At 33.9% G+C, this 17,471-nt stretch overlaps 1 protein-coding gene across 2 annotated transcripts; it reads left to right on the top strand.

Annotated features, from left to right (window-relative positions):
* Window positions 1-437: 437 nt before the first annotated feature.
* Window positions 438-15,068, top strand: LOC136270296 (multiple epidermal growth factor-like domains protein 10). 2 transcript variants are annotated; one of them, XM_066067551.1, is made up of 6 exons: window positions 438-536; window positions 7,794-7,854; window positions 8,078-8,188; window positions 12,823-12,972; window positions 13,052-13,261; window positions 13,516-15,068. In XM_066067551.1, the coding sequence occupies exons 2-6, from the start codon at window positions 7,794-7,796 to the stop codon at window positions 14,976-14,978; spliced, it is 1,995 nt and encodes a 664-aa protein (XP_065923623.1). In that variant the 5' UTR covers window positions 438-536; the 3' UTR covers window positions 14,979-15,068. The 2 variants fall into 2 exon arrangements, with proteins under 2 accessions (XP_065923623.1, XP_065923622.1); XM_066067550.1 differs by lacking the exon at window positions 438-536 and adding an exon at window positions 664-936.
* Window positions 15,069-17,471: the final 2,403 nt, after the last annotated feature.

Below are 17,471 nucleotides of genomic sequence, written 5' to 3'. Positions count from 1 at the left end.
AGATACTTTTAAAAGGGTCTCAGAAAATATCATTTTGCGCAATATATATATATATATATATATATATATATATATATATATATATATATCCGAGTCTGTTGAGGTACATTAATGATATATTTATCAAAAATGTTTGTATTTTTTTCTTTATTTTAAACAATTATTTTTTTTACCCCTACCCTAATTCATAAATGATTTTACTTTTATTTATACATATTAAACTGGAAAAAAAACCCACCAAACTCGTGGCCTGTATAGAGATGTTTGTCACATTCCAAACAGATTGTTTTTAATGAAAGAATAACGTCAGTGTACCTCCATAGACACAGACATTCTTATTATAGACGATATTTTTTCTTGTTCTAAAAATACCGATTGATAAGAATAGGGTAACCTATTTTGAGACAATGCTATGACATAATTGAGCAAGATTCAACTTGTACTCAACAAATGACTGTAGGGTGGCTCCGGTGACCATGTTTTTTAGATATTCAACTCTTTAATTTAAGGTATCAGCTGCACAAAAATGATGCCTGGTAAGATATACATTTTATAAACTCATTTGATAGGTATGGGTAGTTTCTAAAATGGAATTGTTCTGTACTTGTTTAAAAAATAACACGTATAACCTCATATTTATTGCTTTTGTTTCTTTTGACAGCAGTTTTGGTCGGTGATTGACATAAACAAGTCAGTTTACATTTTAATTCACATGTACAAAAGTTGGTTGTACATCCCCCTTAAGCAAACCCAGATCAGGAAGTTTCGAATTTGATAGGAAGTTGATGCTTAAAACATTTAAAAGGGTTTCCCTTTAATGCGAACTTGTGATGTTTTCATACTTGTTTCGTAGTTGTGGTAGTCGATTTTGACAATTATACATTTACATGTACCCAAAACTTTGGAGAGATCAGTAAAGTAATTCGCACTTCAGAGGTAAGCAATTATTTCTTTAAATACCTGTTACGCGCAGGGCTGACTCCCAAAGATTAATGATGTGCAAAATAATTTTAGGTCATGTTTCTTTACGACAGTATTGTAATAAACCTTTGACCTAAAATCACTGGAAAGAAATGTGTTTTTTTTTTAAATCACGGTATATGTTTATGTCTCGGCTTGTCTGTACAGATAATTTTGTCCGAACTTTTCGAGCATTCATGTCTTGACCATAACTTTTAGGTAAAAAGAAATACAGGCAGATATATTGCAAAGAATTCAATATTCAGTTGGTATCATTTGATGTCAAAAATGATTCTAAGAGAAATAAAAAATATTATTGGCACTGTGAAGAAAAATATCCTTAAAGAAGATTGCCCAGAGGTTATTGTAGATATAGAATTTTTTGAATGAATTTATTAATATAATATCACTGACATGTATGATATAAAGGCCAAAAATAATCATGTCTTAACAGGTTTTATTCTGACCAAGATAATAATAATTAAATATCCCCTTTTTCATAACACTTTTCAGCAAAATTCAGTTTGTGCAGTTCTTTATAATTGATTAAGCAAAGCAAGATTTAAGTTTATATTTTCATATAAGGTTTTACTTGTATGTAAATGACACATTATAGTTGTTTTTTTTTTAAAATGATATAAAAGTGTAAAGAAAACATTTTAGGGAAAGAATACAAAATAGAGAAATTGAATACATTACAAATTTGAATATCTTCAAATTGTTTTTATAGAACTTTAAGATTTATATCTTTTTCACTTGAAAAGTATTAAACAAATTACAGGTTTAAACGCTTATTTTCTTTTTACATGTCGAAGATGTACAAATTTATCGCAGTTAAACTGAAACGAGCTTTTCTCATTTGCGTTACTGTTTTCATTTGTGACTGATCCAAGTTTACTTGTAGCCTATAGTATAATATGTCTATTTTTGAATTAACCAAAAAGCATGGTTTGTTTGTCGAATGTCATTAAAAATTAAACTTGCCTCTGAACAATTCTTCCAAGTACAGAGTGTAGTTCTAAGCCATATTTCTTTGACGTGAAAACAGTCAACAAATAAATGTTCTATTGTTTCTATATCATGATAACAGAATTAGCATGCTGGAGAATCAGTTATATTGAATTTAAAAAAGGTATTCATTTGTTGGCAAAATCCTATGTAAAATCTGAATTTGCAACTATTGAAAATTGGATTCTTTTAATAAGGTTTTAAATGGGAGTTCAAAAATGTTACTCTATTCTATTTCTCTTTACAAAAATCCAGTATCTGTCCACTTGTTTATTGAACGAATTGATTCTTTTTTGTTATTGATAAGTACACAGTACATATACTTACATTCTTTGCTTTGTTTGTAAAACAAAATAACGATAGAATTTGGAACAAATGGTCCATAGTCTACCTTATTCTTATTTGAGGCTTCCAATCTCTCAAGAATGGCCTCTTTCAGACCCATATATTCTTTAAAAATGTGGTTTTAGCATTTCAGTTTCTGAGAGTTTCAAGGCTTACAAATTTGCCATCAAATCCTTAATGAATTTCAGAGTTGAAATACCTTTTTATAAAAGTTTATGTGTTATTATTCTTAATGTTAGGATTAAACCATATAAGTCCATTAAGCACTTTTATGTTATGTTGGCTATAAGACTTAACAGTTTTAAACCAATCCAATAGAACTTCTTTCCAAAACCTCTTACTTATATTATTACAAATATCGGTAATAAAATCTTAACCTTTTTCCCCATAGTGTTTTTATTTTTAATCTTAGTTCTGATTCAAAAAGTTTTACTCACCTTGTATTAAAGGTGATTAAAATTTGTATCAATGTAGAGTTCAATGCACAAATAAATTCCATATAGTCTACCATTCTAAACCCCCATAATTATCTAAAATCTTGAATTGTAATGTTTTTTCTTTACCTTATGGACCTTGCCTCCCAATAAAAACCAGTAAATTTTTCTCAAACAGTTGCAGGTATTCTACACTAGGGTCTGGTATTGTTAGGGTCAAGTGGTTAATTTTTAATATTATCAATGTTTTAATCATTAATAATCTTCCCCCTGTTGTGCGATTTTTTAATTTCCTTTGCTTTATTAAATAGCTTATTTCCAAAAATTTTGATGGGGAATTTAGTTCAACCATTTCCTTCACATTGAAAGATAAACCAGAAGTAGCAACTTTTAAAAAAATTAAAATACAGTAAAACACGCTTATAACAAAGTGCCATGGACGAGCGATATTGCTTCGTTAAAAGCGGAATTCGTTATATACCGGTACGTCAAATTTACAACATGTTAAGTCAAGATAAATAAATATCACTTCGCTGTTCAATGCGTTTTAAGCGTGTTCGCTATAGCCGTGTTTTACTGTAACTATGAACAGACCAAGGCAAATCCGGAAAGACTTGTCTCGAACTAATTGGGTTGCAAGAGTGAAGCAAACTATATTAATGATACCAAAATAGTCAGTTGTCCCTGGTATTGGTATTGAAATACTTAAAAACCAAACGATTTGTCAAACATTTTTCAATACCTCTATTAATTAAGCTACAAATATTAATAATTAAGAACAAACGTTTCCGGAAAATGTTCATTTAGTGTGAATAAAATAAACAAAAATGTACAATATGTTCAATAACAATTATTCGGCGAATTAAGGCTGGTGGAATATACTCAGTAGGTGAACTACCGTATTTATACTATCTGAAAGTACATCTTTTCAATTTAAAATAAAGAAAAATAATGATAAGTGCTACATCGACTAAAGCATGAAAGCAAAATATAAGTAAAGTGATATAAAGGTTGGATACGCAACAACACAAATATATGTTTGAATTTTGACGATTTTGCTTATTTTCCTATAAATTAACAAACAGTGATTCTTTGATGTAATAAAAAATCTATTGTAACATAAGTCATCGTGGCTTACTGGATAAATCATTGGTCTAGGCGGACAGGGTTCAATCCCCAGTGGATCCTTGATTTGCATTTTATTTTTAACTTATAAATAAAATAATTACCCTAAAAAAAACCATCTATAGATGGTACAATTCGTCATCTCACACATCTCACTACAGACTTTCTACCGTGTTTAGTAAGTCATGTTTTGTTTCCAAATTTTCTAACTTGTTCGAAAAAGTAAATTCATGTTTCGTCGCGAGTAACAATATTTTGTAAATTGTCTTGGATATGTCAACATTACGATCGTGTATCTGCCATCACTTCAATTATTTCCATGAATTTTGAGACATTTTGATCTGCCTGTTACAGAAACAAGTCGATCTGATTTTGCTTTTCGTTTTTTTTTTCGTTCTGATCTTTACAACAGTGGTTAACAACTGGCTCTATTGAAATGACTATTAGTATAAAACTACGTGAAACTGAACGCTCGTGTTCATACTGTATAAAAGTATTTAATAAAGTTATAAACTATCAAAAATACTTTAACTGTATACAGAACCTAAAACCTTACTCAAACATAACAATATAGAAGCATCAACTAAGTTTTGTAAGGATATTTAATAATAAAAAAAATTCTCATCACAAACTGTCATTAAGTAAACATAACTTGTTTGAATTGTTTCCAAACAAACTAAAATAAGGGAGTTATTATTTAACAGGGTTCATTTTTCTTAACGTAGGATGTGCCGATTTTGATTGAAGTGACAATTTTTTCTTTAGCCAAAAGGGCCGTTTTTAGCTCACCTGGCTCCACCGTCACTAACAATTTAAAATCCCTCAACTCATTCCTCTTCTCAAATGCTTTATAGGAAAGTGCATAAACTTGAGGTCAATACTCAGACTTGAGGCCGAGAATTGACTTGAGGAAACTTGGTGACGGCGGGGCCTGAGCTGAAAGCTCAAGTGAGCTATTCTGATCACATTTTGTCTGTCGTCCGTCTGTCCGTCTGTCCGTGGCACAACTCATCCTTAGGCAAAGGGGATTCAAAGTTGTTAAATTAAGGGCCACACCCGTTTTCAAGGGGAGATAATTAGAAATAAATGAAAAATTTCGAGATATTTTCAAAAATCTTCTTCTCAAGAACCAGAAAGCCAGGAAAGCTGAAACTTGTGTGGAAGCATTCTCAGGTAGTGTAGATTCAAAGTTGTGAAATTCATGACAACCGGAGGAAGGGTAGGGTGGCAAGGGGGGTCGAAGTTTTACATAGGAATATATAGAGTAAATCTTTAAAAATCTTCTTCTCAGAAACTAATCAGCCAGGAAAGCTGAAACTTGTGTGGAAGCATCCTCAGGTAGTGTAGATTCAAAGTTGTGAAAATCATGACCCTTGGGGGTAGGATGGGGCCACAATGGGGGAGGGGTTGAAGTTTTACATAGGAATATATAGAGTAAATCTTTAAAAATCTTCTTTTCAGAAACTAATCAGCCAGAAAAGCAGAAACTTGTGTGCAGGGGTGTGCAATTACAAAAATTGGCTACTAGCCCAGGGGCTACTGGCAGTAGCAAAGTTACTAGCCCAAAGTTAAAACTTACTAGCCCAACATTTTCTTCATATCAGTTGAATTAAAACTTTAAACAATGTCAAATAGATAATAATGCAAACAATATAAATAGTTACTGTTCTTTTATTTTTAATCAGTTTTATTGACATTACGATCAGAAGTATCCAACTGCTGATTGTCGTTATCATCAAGGCGATCAAACGAACGTTTACGCTTACTTATCGTCAGGTACTTCTCCATGTTTAAAACAAAGCGTCATTGTCATGCGGACCAGCGATTAGTACGCACAATGAACAAACATTAAAGCTAATGAGAGATCTTGATTTTGCATAACAGTTAAGTCGTACATAAAATCAGTCGACGTTATAATGACACTTTGACTTTCGGAGTTCTGATTTCGTTTATCATCGTTATTATTTACTAGCCTGACGGGCTACCACAGTGAGGATTTCTGTAGCCCGACCCCTAAAATCGGTAGCCCCGGGCGTCAGGTGATGGTAATTGCTCACCCCTGGTGTGGAAGCATCCTCAGGTAGTGAAGATTCAAAGTTGTGAAATTCATGACACCCAAGGGTAGGTTGGGGCCACAATTGGGGGTCAAAGTTTTACATAGGAATATATAGAATAAATCTTTTAAAAATCTTCTTCTCAGAAACTAATCAGCCAGGAAAGCTGAAACTTGTGTCGAAGCATCCTCAGGTAGTGTAGATTCAAAGTTGTAAAATTCATGAGCCCCGAGAATAGGGTGGGGCCACAATGGGAGGGGGCGAAGTTTTACATAGGAATATATAGAGTAAATCTTAAAAAATCTTCTCAGAAACTAATCAGCCAGGAAAGCTGAAACTTGTATGGAAGCATCCTCAGGTAGTGTAGATTCAAAGTTGTGAAAATCATGACTCCTGGGGGTAGGATGGGGCCCCAAATGGGGGGTGGGGCGAAGTTTTACATAGAAATATATAGAGTAAATCTTAAAAAATCTTCTTCTCAGAAACTAATCAGCCAGGAAAGATGAAACTTGTGTCGAAGCATCCTCAGGTAGTGTAGATTCAAAGTTGTAAAATTCATGAGCCCCGAGAATAGGGTGGGGCCACAATGGGAGGGGGCGAAGTTTTACATAGGAATATATAGAGTAAATCTTAAAAAATCTTCTCAGAAACTAATCAGCCAGGAAAGCTGAAACTTGTATGGAAGCATCCTCAGGTAGTGTAGATTCAAAGTTGTGAAAATCATGACTCCTGGGGGTAGGATGGGGCCCCAAATGGGGGGTGGGGCGAAGTTTTACATAGAAATATATAGAGTAAATCTTAAAAAATCTTCTTCTCAGAAACTAATCAGCCAGGAAAGCTGAAACTTGTGTCGAAGCATCCTCAGGTAGTGTAGATTCAAAGTTGTAAAATTCATGAGCCCCGAGAATAGGATGGGGCCACAATGGGAGGGGGCGAAGTTTTACATAGGAATATATAGAGTAAATCTTTAAAAATCTTCTTCTCAGAAACTAATCAGCCAAGAAAGCTGAAACTTGTGTGGAAGCATCGGATAGCATCTTCAGGTAGTGTAGATTCAAAGTTGTGAAAATCTTGACACCCGAGGGTAGGATGGGGCCCCAATGGGGGAGGGGTCGAAGTTTTACATAGGAATATATAGAGTAAATCTTTGAAAATCTTTTTCTCGGAAACTAATCAGCCAGGAAAGCTGAAACTTGTGTGGAAGCATCCTCAGATAGTGTAGATTCAAAGTTGTGAAAATCATGACCCCCGAGGGTAGGGTGGGGTCACAATGGGGGGGGGGGTCGACGTTTTACATAGGAATATATAGAGTAAATCTTTAAAAATCTTCTTCTCAGAAACTAATCAGCCAGATCATTCTTTATAATTGTTAAGATTTTGGCTCCAGGACAATTCTTCGGCCTCACAAGAAGGTTCAGAGTTTGATGTAGCTTTTTTTATCCATATATAAACAATTGTTAAGGATCTTTTTGAGAACTGCAATACTCAACATGTGATATGACTATAAAATCATCCTGTTAGAAAAGAGACTAATGATTATAAACATAAGAATATCCAGGGGGGGGAAATGGATTTTATTTATACAGGATCTACATTTATTATTGTACATTGTCCAGATTGTTTGTATTATGACTCCATTAAGCTGATTTTATCATACCTATTGTTCCTCAGGTGACCGATGTGGCCCATGGGCCTCTTGTTCTTCGTCGAATCGGTCATTATTCTACGGGGATCATTGTTCTTCTTAACACCACCAGACAATTTATACACAATAGTAACCACTGTTGTTTTCATTAAAACAAGAAAAAAATATTAAATTAATGTTAATTAAAGATTGTAAAGCAATCAAATATGTTAATAATTACAGATGGATTCCGTTGTTATGCTATTTGTCCTTTATTGGTTGAACTTATTGAATATAACTCAAGGTAAGTCCAATTGAGGTAGGTCTTGTCGCGTGTTTTAAAGATTTGAAATATTGTTAAATAAACAAGCAATCATGCAAATGACTTTGCCAGAAAAATTATTATTAAGACAGTATTTTTTTTCAAATAAATAAAACATTCCTGAGAAAGGTTTACTTTTAAAAAATGAGCTTGTTTACAAAATACGTGTTTTGGCTGAATATTTGGGCTTTTAATTTCTATTTAGGTCAATGTTTAAGCAATGGGACATGTGTCTGTCACTGTGAAAACTGTACTTACGGATGTACCGCCTGTTTACCTGGATGGAGCGGATCTACAACAAATAATTGTCAAAAATGTAGGGTTTACATATAAGATGTATCAAACCAATAAAATTGTATATGGTGATAAATATTATGGTTTGAAGGTCTTTGTATACGTTTAATAACGAAAACACGGCGGAGTGGAAGGGCCAGATAAAAAAATACGTAAATCTTATTTGTTCGGACGAATACGTTATTTGTCGGACGAATTACGACTTGTTCGGACGAATAAGTTATTTGTTCGGACAAATAAGTTATTTGTTCGGACGAATTACGATTTGTTCGGACGAATTAGAATTTGTTCGGATAAATAAGTTATACACAGGATGAATGACCATCTTTAACTTCTCCTTAAAGATAGCGTAAAGATGGCTTAAAGGCAGCTTAAAGACTATCTTTAAGCCACCTTTAAGCCACCTTTAAGGACAACTTATAGGTCCTTAATGTCCAAACTTCTTTAAGCCACCTTTAAGCTACCTTTAAACCACCTTTAAGCCACTTTTAAGCCTTTAAAAAATCTTTTAATTTAATATTGTGCCTAATTTACCAACAAAATATATTAACTATATGATTATGATAGAAAAGGTATTAAAACGGTTTTTGTTCTAGAAAATAAAATGAAAAAAAAAATTAAACGAAACGCCGAAGACGAGGATTGAACCCGGGTCCCTTCGTTTCCCAGCATGACCTCGCTTCCTCTGCGCCACGGCAACTGACATGTTATGGGAGGTTTTTATATCCTATATATCAGTGGATATTGAATCAATGTATTCAATGTGTATTTTTTACTTGAAAAGATTTTGACTTCCATTCAAATTGTAACAATCAATCATATCTAATTTATAGATTTCATGCATGCATATATTTAGAATGAAATACGGAGTTTGGTCTTCAGTGAAAAAAAATACATTATACCTTAATGGAATCCGTTAGGCTTACTTAGTAAATAAATTTAAACTGAGTAGATAAACGTTTATCTAATTCACAGCTAAATGAAATGCAAGGAAGAAGATGAAATTATTTCTTTTCTTAAATGCATTGAAACTATTAGGGTATTAGTTCTACGCAATTTTCCCGGTGTTCATGATCACGGCGCCGTTCCAGTATGTTTAAACATTTACTTGTATACATGATTTTTAGACTATCAATTCTATGACAAACAATATTACCAATTACGGGTGACGTATTTACTGCATGTGGCAATTGCAAATGATGTATACATATACTTGTACATACAATTGTATGATGTACTAGGCCGGGTATGTGACATATTTACTCTTATACATATATTTAAACAATTAACCCCTATTTATGATCACCGGTACAGGAATTGATAAGCTTCTAGATTTTATTCTTACATACATGTATCTTTAATTTGTAGACGTAACATTTTTAAAACCCAGAGTTGGCAAATAATACTTTGAAAATGAATTACAAATGTAAATAAACTTTTATTCACTAGACTTATCGTATACACGTACATACTAAGATTTCAACGCCTTTAGAAACCCTGATTTGCACCTGGGCACACGACACACCTGTTGTGTATATCTTGTGTATATTCTGTGTTAGTTCCAGGGGTTTTCTTAAGTTGGACAAACAATAGACTCTAATAAGATATACACAAACGTGCACCTGGGCACACGACACAACTGTTGTGTAAATCTTGTATATTCTGTGTTAGTTCCAGGGGTTTTCTTAAGTTGGACAAACAATAGACTCTAATTAGATGTACACAAACGTGCACCTGGGCACACGACACAACTGTTGTGTATATCTTGTATATTCTGTGTTAGTTCCAGGGGTTTTCTTCAGTTGGACAAACAATAGACTCTAATTAGATATACACAAACGAACAAAACTATGTCTAGACAAACAAAGCAGTCATATCCTGCCCGATATAACAAAGGCAGTTGAGAGTCTTTTCATCTTTAACATGTATCTAGCAGATCTAGAATTAGACCTAGAAATAATAAAAATTGAAAAAAAATTCATACCTTCAACCGATTATTAAATTAAATCATGCAGTTTTGGTTCATTATCTTTATTTTGTTTAATAACCGGATGAACTAAGAGAGAGAGAGAGAGAGAGAGAGAGAGAGAGAGAGAGAGAGAGAGAGAGAGAGAGAGAGAGAGAGAGAGAGAGAGAGATTTCACCGATTAATTTATAAAAGGAAACAAACATACTTAATTAAATATAATTTCGTGCACAAATTTAGATACAGAGACTGCGCTCACCCCTACAATAATTTTGAATAATTTTGAAACCAAAAAAAAAAATTTATAAAGAATTTTATAACGGCAATCTGTGTCCATCGGAGCGTTGTTGATGATAGCAATATGTGTTTAATGGCACGCCAATTAAATCCGCCTGGAACACCCCCCCTTCCTTGGAAATTATATCATCACTCGGATCACCCCCTCCCCTCCCTATAAAAGAGCTTTTGCATTTAATACATGTTTTTTTGTTCAGTTTGATCAAACTTGACTTAAAGGAAACTTAAAGATGGTTTAAAGACAACTTAAAGGGAGCGTAAATGCCACTTAAAGATGCTTAACTTAAGGTAGCTTAAAGATGGCTTAACGGTGACTTAAAGAAGTTTGGACATTAAGGACCTATAAGCTCAGCTTAAAGGTGACTTAAAGGTGGCTTAAAGATTGTATCTCCTTTAAGCCACCTTTACGCCACCTTTAAGCCACCTTTAAGGACTTGCTTAAAGATTGTTTTTCCTTGTGTTATTTGTTCGGACGAATTATGATTTAATCGGACGAATTAGAATTTGTTCGGATAAATAAGTTATTTGTTCGGACAAATTACTATTTGTTCGGACGAAGAACTTTTTTGTTTGGACGAATTAGCTATTTGTTCGGACGAATTAGGATTTGTTCAGACGAGTTTGCTATTTGTTCGGAAATAAGTTATTTGTTTTGGCGAAAAAGATATTTGGTCTGAATTAGTTTATTATTATATCAGTCTGATTAAAATCAAACCTTCCACTTGCTCCTTTATTTTGATGGTCGTGCACGCGACCATCAAAATAAAGGAGCTAGTGGAAGGTTTGAATTTAATCAGACTGTTATTATACATGAGAGAGAGAGAGAGAGAGAGAGAGAGAGAGAGAGAGAGAGAGAGAGAGAGATTTCATAATCATTGATATGCAGATGTGAACAGTCTGAATCAGTATACGGGATCATGCGCAGATCTAGGAAAATTTCCCGATCAGGGGTTGGAGGGGTTAAAGATAATTTTGCCCCCCCCCCCCAACTTCCCTTGAGATCTTGAGATACATTCCCTGGACATGCCCATTCTAGGCAGATCAGGTTTTTGTTAAAGTGATTGATAAAAAATAATTCGCGCTATGCCATAACAAATAATATTACTCCCGCCATTATATTTATCGACATGCAAAATTTTTACAGATTTTAAGACTTCATCTTATATTCTGGCAACAATATATGACATATTTTGTATAAATGAAGGAGCATACAAAGATATTTCATATTGTGGCAGCGAAATTGATCAATAAGGGGGGGGGGGGGGCGCTGAAAGAGATTAAAGTTGTTATTCTACAGTGTGTCAAGTTATTCTTGAATTTGATAAATTATATAGTCGCCTATTTGATGACACTATATAAGAAACCAAGCAAAGTTGTACTTTATCGTTATTTCTTACATTTGACGACACAATATGTGTATCTAATCAAGAAAACGCAACTCACATTTATATTTAACAAGTTTATGTGCATCAACCGTACCCCTTAGAAAATTCATTTTTTTTATATTTACATAGTAAAGTTACCCAAAATAGGCCCAGGACCCCCCCCCCCACCCCCCCCCCCCCCTCAGTAAACATAGATATCCCTTACAACCCCTCCCCTCCGAAACATTTTCTGGATCCGCGCATGTGGATGTATAACAGTATAAGCACCAATTATGTCCACGTAAACTTGACTTACTTGTAACTTATCAATCTCTGTTGAACTTCAAAGACGTTCAAAATCCTTCAATGGATTTCCTTGAATCGTGTGCTTACCTTACATATTATATATATTTTCGTAGCTAATAAAATATATGAGATTAGTTGTTTCTAACTTACAACTTGTAATTGATCATCAAAATTGAAGAACAGTTTTTCTTCAATGTCGAACCTATGTAACTAACGCACAGCTGATTTTCAAAATACGCCTGAAAACATGTATTTTTTCCCCACATATCACCGTGTAAACAATAAAGTTAACACTTTGCCGCTCCACTGAACAAAAATTGCCGTTATCGTCACCGCGCCAATGAATACAGAACGCCGTAATTAGATTTCGATTCAGTCTTAATTTTTCAAATTCATTTTTTGGCAAAATTATTGGGGCGGAGACCGCCTTTGCCGCCCCTGTTCAAACATCCTTATTCGTCCGACAAATCGTAATTTGTCCCAACAAATCCTAGTTTGTCCGAACAAATCGCAATTCGTCCTAACAAATCATAATTCGTCCGAACAAATCCTAATCCGTCCGAACAAATAACTTATTTGTCCGAACAAATAGCTAATTCGTCCGAACAAATAGCTAATTCGTCCTAACAAATCCTAATTCGTCCGATCAAATTATCTAGCACTTCCACGCCGCCGTACGAAAATGTACAACACATTTTTATAAAATATTACGTTTTCTTTCAGCAAACACTTTTTTTCAATTACCTGCAATGGATAAACTTTTCGACGGTGATTCAAAAACTTACAAAGTGGACAAAGGTCATGATCCATATGTTCGATCTCAATTTAACACTTCAGCAAAAATTGATCAACTAGACATAACCCTTGTGCTAGGTGAGTATGCATAGACTATTTATTATTAGATACCTTATCACATTCTATTAAATAAAATGCAATTTACATATTTTGGTAGAATATGGGATAACCTACACAGTTTCTGTAAGGCAAATTTCATATAAATTTCTTGAGTCGGAGATTTGCTACGAATTCACACACAACGATGTTAGTACCGAGAGAACTGTTACAGTGACATGTAAACGGCCACTTCAAGGAAAATACATTGTTATTGTTGCCTCGAGTCCCTCAGAAACAACTCTAAAAGTGTTTGAAATTGAGCGGTTCGGTATGTTCACAACCTTTAATCTTTTTCGTTATACTGATGATAAACTATACGATCCCTAATACGGTTTTGATTTATAAAGATATGTATTAATAATTTTTAGATGTATTTTCATAAACATGAAAGATATATGTATTTTATTAACATGATTGATAGAATTAAAGCTAAATCACCCTTACTTGGTTCACTTTAGTTTTTAGAACTCTAAGCAACTTTTATAATATATTTATTTACTTTGTTATTCTTTCCAATCGTAGAATGTTCAAATGGTACTTTCGGGGAACATTGCAGTAAAATTTGCCCAGACGGATGTAACAAACAGTGTGATAAAAAAACGGGCGACTGTGTTTGTAAGAACGGTCGCTGGGGAAACTCTTGTAACCAGACATGCCCTTCGTTCTGTGATAAAAATGCATGTAATTCTATCACAGGCGATTGTTATGGTTGTGTTTCTGGATATTATGGAGTGAAATGTGACAAAGAATGTTCTTTTGGGTGTCAAAATATTTGTAACATGACATCGGGAATATGTTCATGTAAATCAGGGTTCTATTTGTCAAATTGTTCATTGACGTGTCCACCAAAGTGTTTAAATAATGAGTGTCTTCAAGAAAAAGGAACTTGCCTGGTATGTCATAAGGGAACATATGGCGACTTTTGCGACCTGAATTGTTTTGGTGATTGCTACGGTCAGTGTGATAAAGAAGGCATATGTGGAATCTGTGCTAACAATAAATATGGTACTTATTGTAATCAAACATGTCCTAAAAATTGTGAAGCAGGGGTTTGTAAAAGAGGCACTGGTTATTGTGAAAATTGTAAGATAGGTTATATGGGAGAACAATGTGATGAAAGCTGTCCGGAACACTGTGAGGATTGCAGTCAAAACGGTTACGAATGCAAAAGATGTGCTGATAAATGGTATGGTGTTAAATGTGAGTTAAATTGTCCCCCCGGTTGTGGTGAAAACGGGTCCTGTAATATTAAATCAGGTATGTGCAATGTGTGTCCTGCTGGATATTATGGGAATAAATGCACTCAGAAATGTAGTAGCAATTGTGCCTCGAACAAAATTTGTGATCAGAGCACAGGGAACTGTCAAACCTGTAAAGCTGGTTGGTATGGACTGAATTGTTCAGAACACTGTAACAGTAATTGTATGAATTCAACATGTTTTAGCAATCAATCATGTGCGTTTGGTTGTAAAGATGGATGGTTTGGTGCACAATGTGATTATAAATGTAACTACGCTATTCGAAACTGTGGGCAATGTGATTTGATAGAGAATGCTCCGGTTTGTCGACATTGCAACGATAGATGGTACCTGATGGAGACAAATTGTTTCGAATGTCCTAAAAATTGCTCTTCTTGTATGTCAGTTGAAGAATGCTTGGAGTGTAAAAATAATTTTTACCATGGCAAGACTTGCAACTCAACATGTAACACAGCCTGCATAAATAAGACATGCTACATGACAGGGTATTGTAAAGAGGGATGTGAAGACGGTAGATATGGCGTCAGATGTGACCAAAATTGTTTGGAGCATTGTAAGACTTGTCACAATTCAACAATGTGTTTGCAATGTGAAGATGGATATTTTGGAGAATCGTGTCATATGTGTCCAAATAATCATGAAAAATGTGAAAATTATTCAAGATGTCCGATTGGCTGCAAAATGTGTACCAATCTCACAGTAAGTTTAAGAAGTAAGTATATTTGATTTCTTCATAACTTATCTGGCCACAATATTCATAAATTGTCGTAAAATCGTAATGTCAAATTTACTTTATTCAAACGAGTTAAAAATGAATTTAAAGGGTCAAAATACATATTTAAATTAAGACTTTTTCAGTTTATATTCTGTCCCGAGTTTTTGCATCCACCACTTTTTGCTTGATATTTCGATAATCATAAATACGTTTGTTTTCAAATTACGTTCATCCACTAATATGAAAACTGTCCAGATTATCTGTTTGGAAATTATTATTATAACTTTGGACAGACTATAGTTAAAACAATATTGAACTCATCGGAAAACGAAGTCTGAAATTCAAGGTGTCAATATCGGGTTGAATCGGACTCCTAAAAATATATATGAACAACATGTTAAACCGTTTAAGAAACACATGGCTTGACAAAATCATGTTGAATAAGTGACAAGCACGATGCCCCTTTTTGGTAGTGATACTCAAACAGTCGAAATGGTTCTATTACTTGGCTAGCAAAATGACTACATGCTGTATTATGCATTTTTCGCCCCAAATGTAAAGTTCTATACTCTGTCTCGAGTATTTGCTTCCACCACTTTTGCTTGATATTTCAATAATAGTAAATACCTTTGTGCTTAAACTAGTACGTTCATCCACTAATATGAAAAATGTCAAAATTTATCTGTTTTGAAACGCCCCCTCTACCGCTTCAGGTTTCAATACACATCCAAAAATTGAAAGTCTACGGAGATTTTGCATTGCATCAGCCATTAATAAGGCCGAATGATAATGTTAAAAAATTTAAAATTAGTGAAAAGAAAGATGTTAATATAAACAATAGCAATCATTGCAGAAATATTTTTATATAACCCATATATATGTGTATTGTATTTTTTCTGCAACGTCGCTTCCTTCTTATCCTCACAGCGACATATCAAATACAAGAGCGTGAAGGATCTAATTTTAATTAGATTGATCCCGAATGAATCACCAAAGAAAGCATTTTATTGTTTAATGAAATTATATTCAATGTAAATGTAGAAAAGTATATTACCCTAATGGCGTCATCACGTAGATATTATTATAACGATAAATAGATCATCTTATTTTAATGTTTAAAAATAATGTTTTTGATGGAATGTGTGCTTTGTGACGTTGTATCGAATAGGAAACATTAAATCCATGTTTGTTCAAGTACCATTTTTCTTCTACGATCGGTATAATTATATGAACAAGAACATGTAAAAATGGTACCTGAGTAGACCTGCACTCTGTACTTGCAAAGGCAAAATACGGAGACAATAAGACTATATTTATATATTCATTGGTATGCAAATTCTGGGAAATGGTCCATTTAAGCGACGTCATAGATGTACAATGTTTGGACGATGATAACTAATATCAAAATTTTTGTGAAAGACATGTTCTGTTTCATGTTTGGTAATGTATGATTTTAACATGATACTACTTAAAAATTAATAAAAATATATAATGGGAGAGAGGTTTCTTCGCTAACCAAAGTTTTCTTACCCGCACCGCTTCTCACAAACCCCTAGCATATCGTGCTATCAGAAGTCGTGATTTTTCCCTGGATTTTGATTGGGGTTTACTGAAGCCGTTCGACCAATTAAAAAAAAAGCAAAGCATATCTGATTTAATTAACAATGTTTATTCACGAGTGTCTCTAACTCGAATAGCTCAAAACCCTTATTTTTTCTAGTCTTTCTGTTTGAGCCCACTTGGCACACCTCGGCCGATTCGTATCTCATCTAGGATATAGATTACGGAATCGGCCGAGGTTTGCCGACAGGTTTGAGCCTTCATATGCATGATGCATGTATCATACGATATGATACAATATGATACTGCTCATATGATGAAATATCATAAGAATTGGAATATGACATATTATAACAATCTCTTATTTATCAAGTTCTATTTAGTAGGACGAAGTTTTCTTGGTATTCTTGGTTTTGGGATAGGGTTTGGTACCTGAAGCTGGGCTTTTGTTTTGAATCTAAAGTTTAATGAACCATAAACATTAGTCAAAAAGGAATTCTTTACCAACATTTAAATCTGCTGTTAAATACCCAAAAAACGTATACCCGCTCCAGCATCCACATACATGTAATCAAGATTAAGTTGAAGCAACCTTTATATTTCACATCAAAATTTATCTTAAGTGTGCATATTGGGTATGAATACAATTTACTTCAAAATGTTACCAGCCCCAAGACCCTAACAAATTAGAATCATTTTAAAATTTAAAACCTGCATTCGTATCTGGATGATTAAGATCATTATCAGTATCTGAAGCGGTTCGTTTACAAATAAGTCGGTACTATAACTTACCTAAACAATTGACCTGCTCCAAAAACCCTAATCTCCTCTAGCATCTGAAATCTATGACTTATATTCAGTATTCAATTGCAAGCCCGTCGAGTGAATCTTCAATGCAAGTTAAATAGAGTAAGAGAACCGATAATAACTTAGATATCAATCTC

This window comes from Magallana gigas, chromosome 7, assembly GCF_963853765.1.
Source record: "Magallana gigas chromosome 7, xbMagGiga1.1, whole genome shotgun sequence".
NCBI lineage: Eukaryota > Metazoa > Mollusca > Bivalvia > Ostreida > Ostreidae > Magallana > Magallana gigas.
This window is presented reverse-complemented; position numbering and strand designations above follow the sequence as displayed.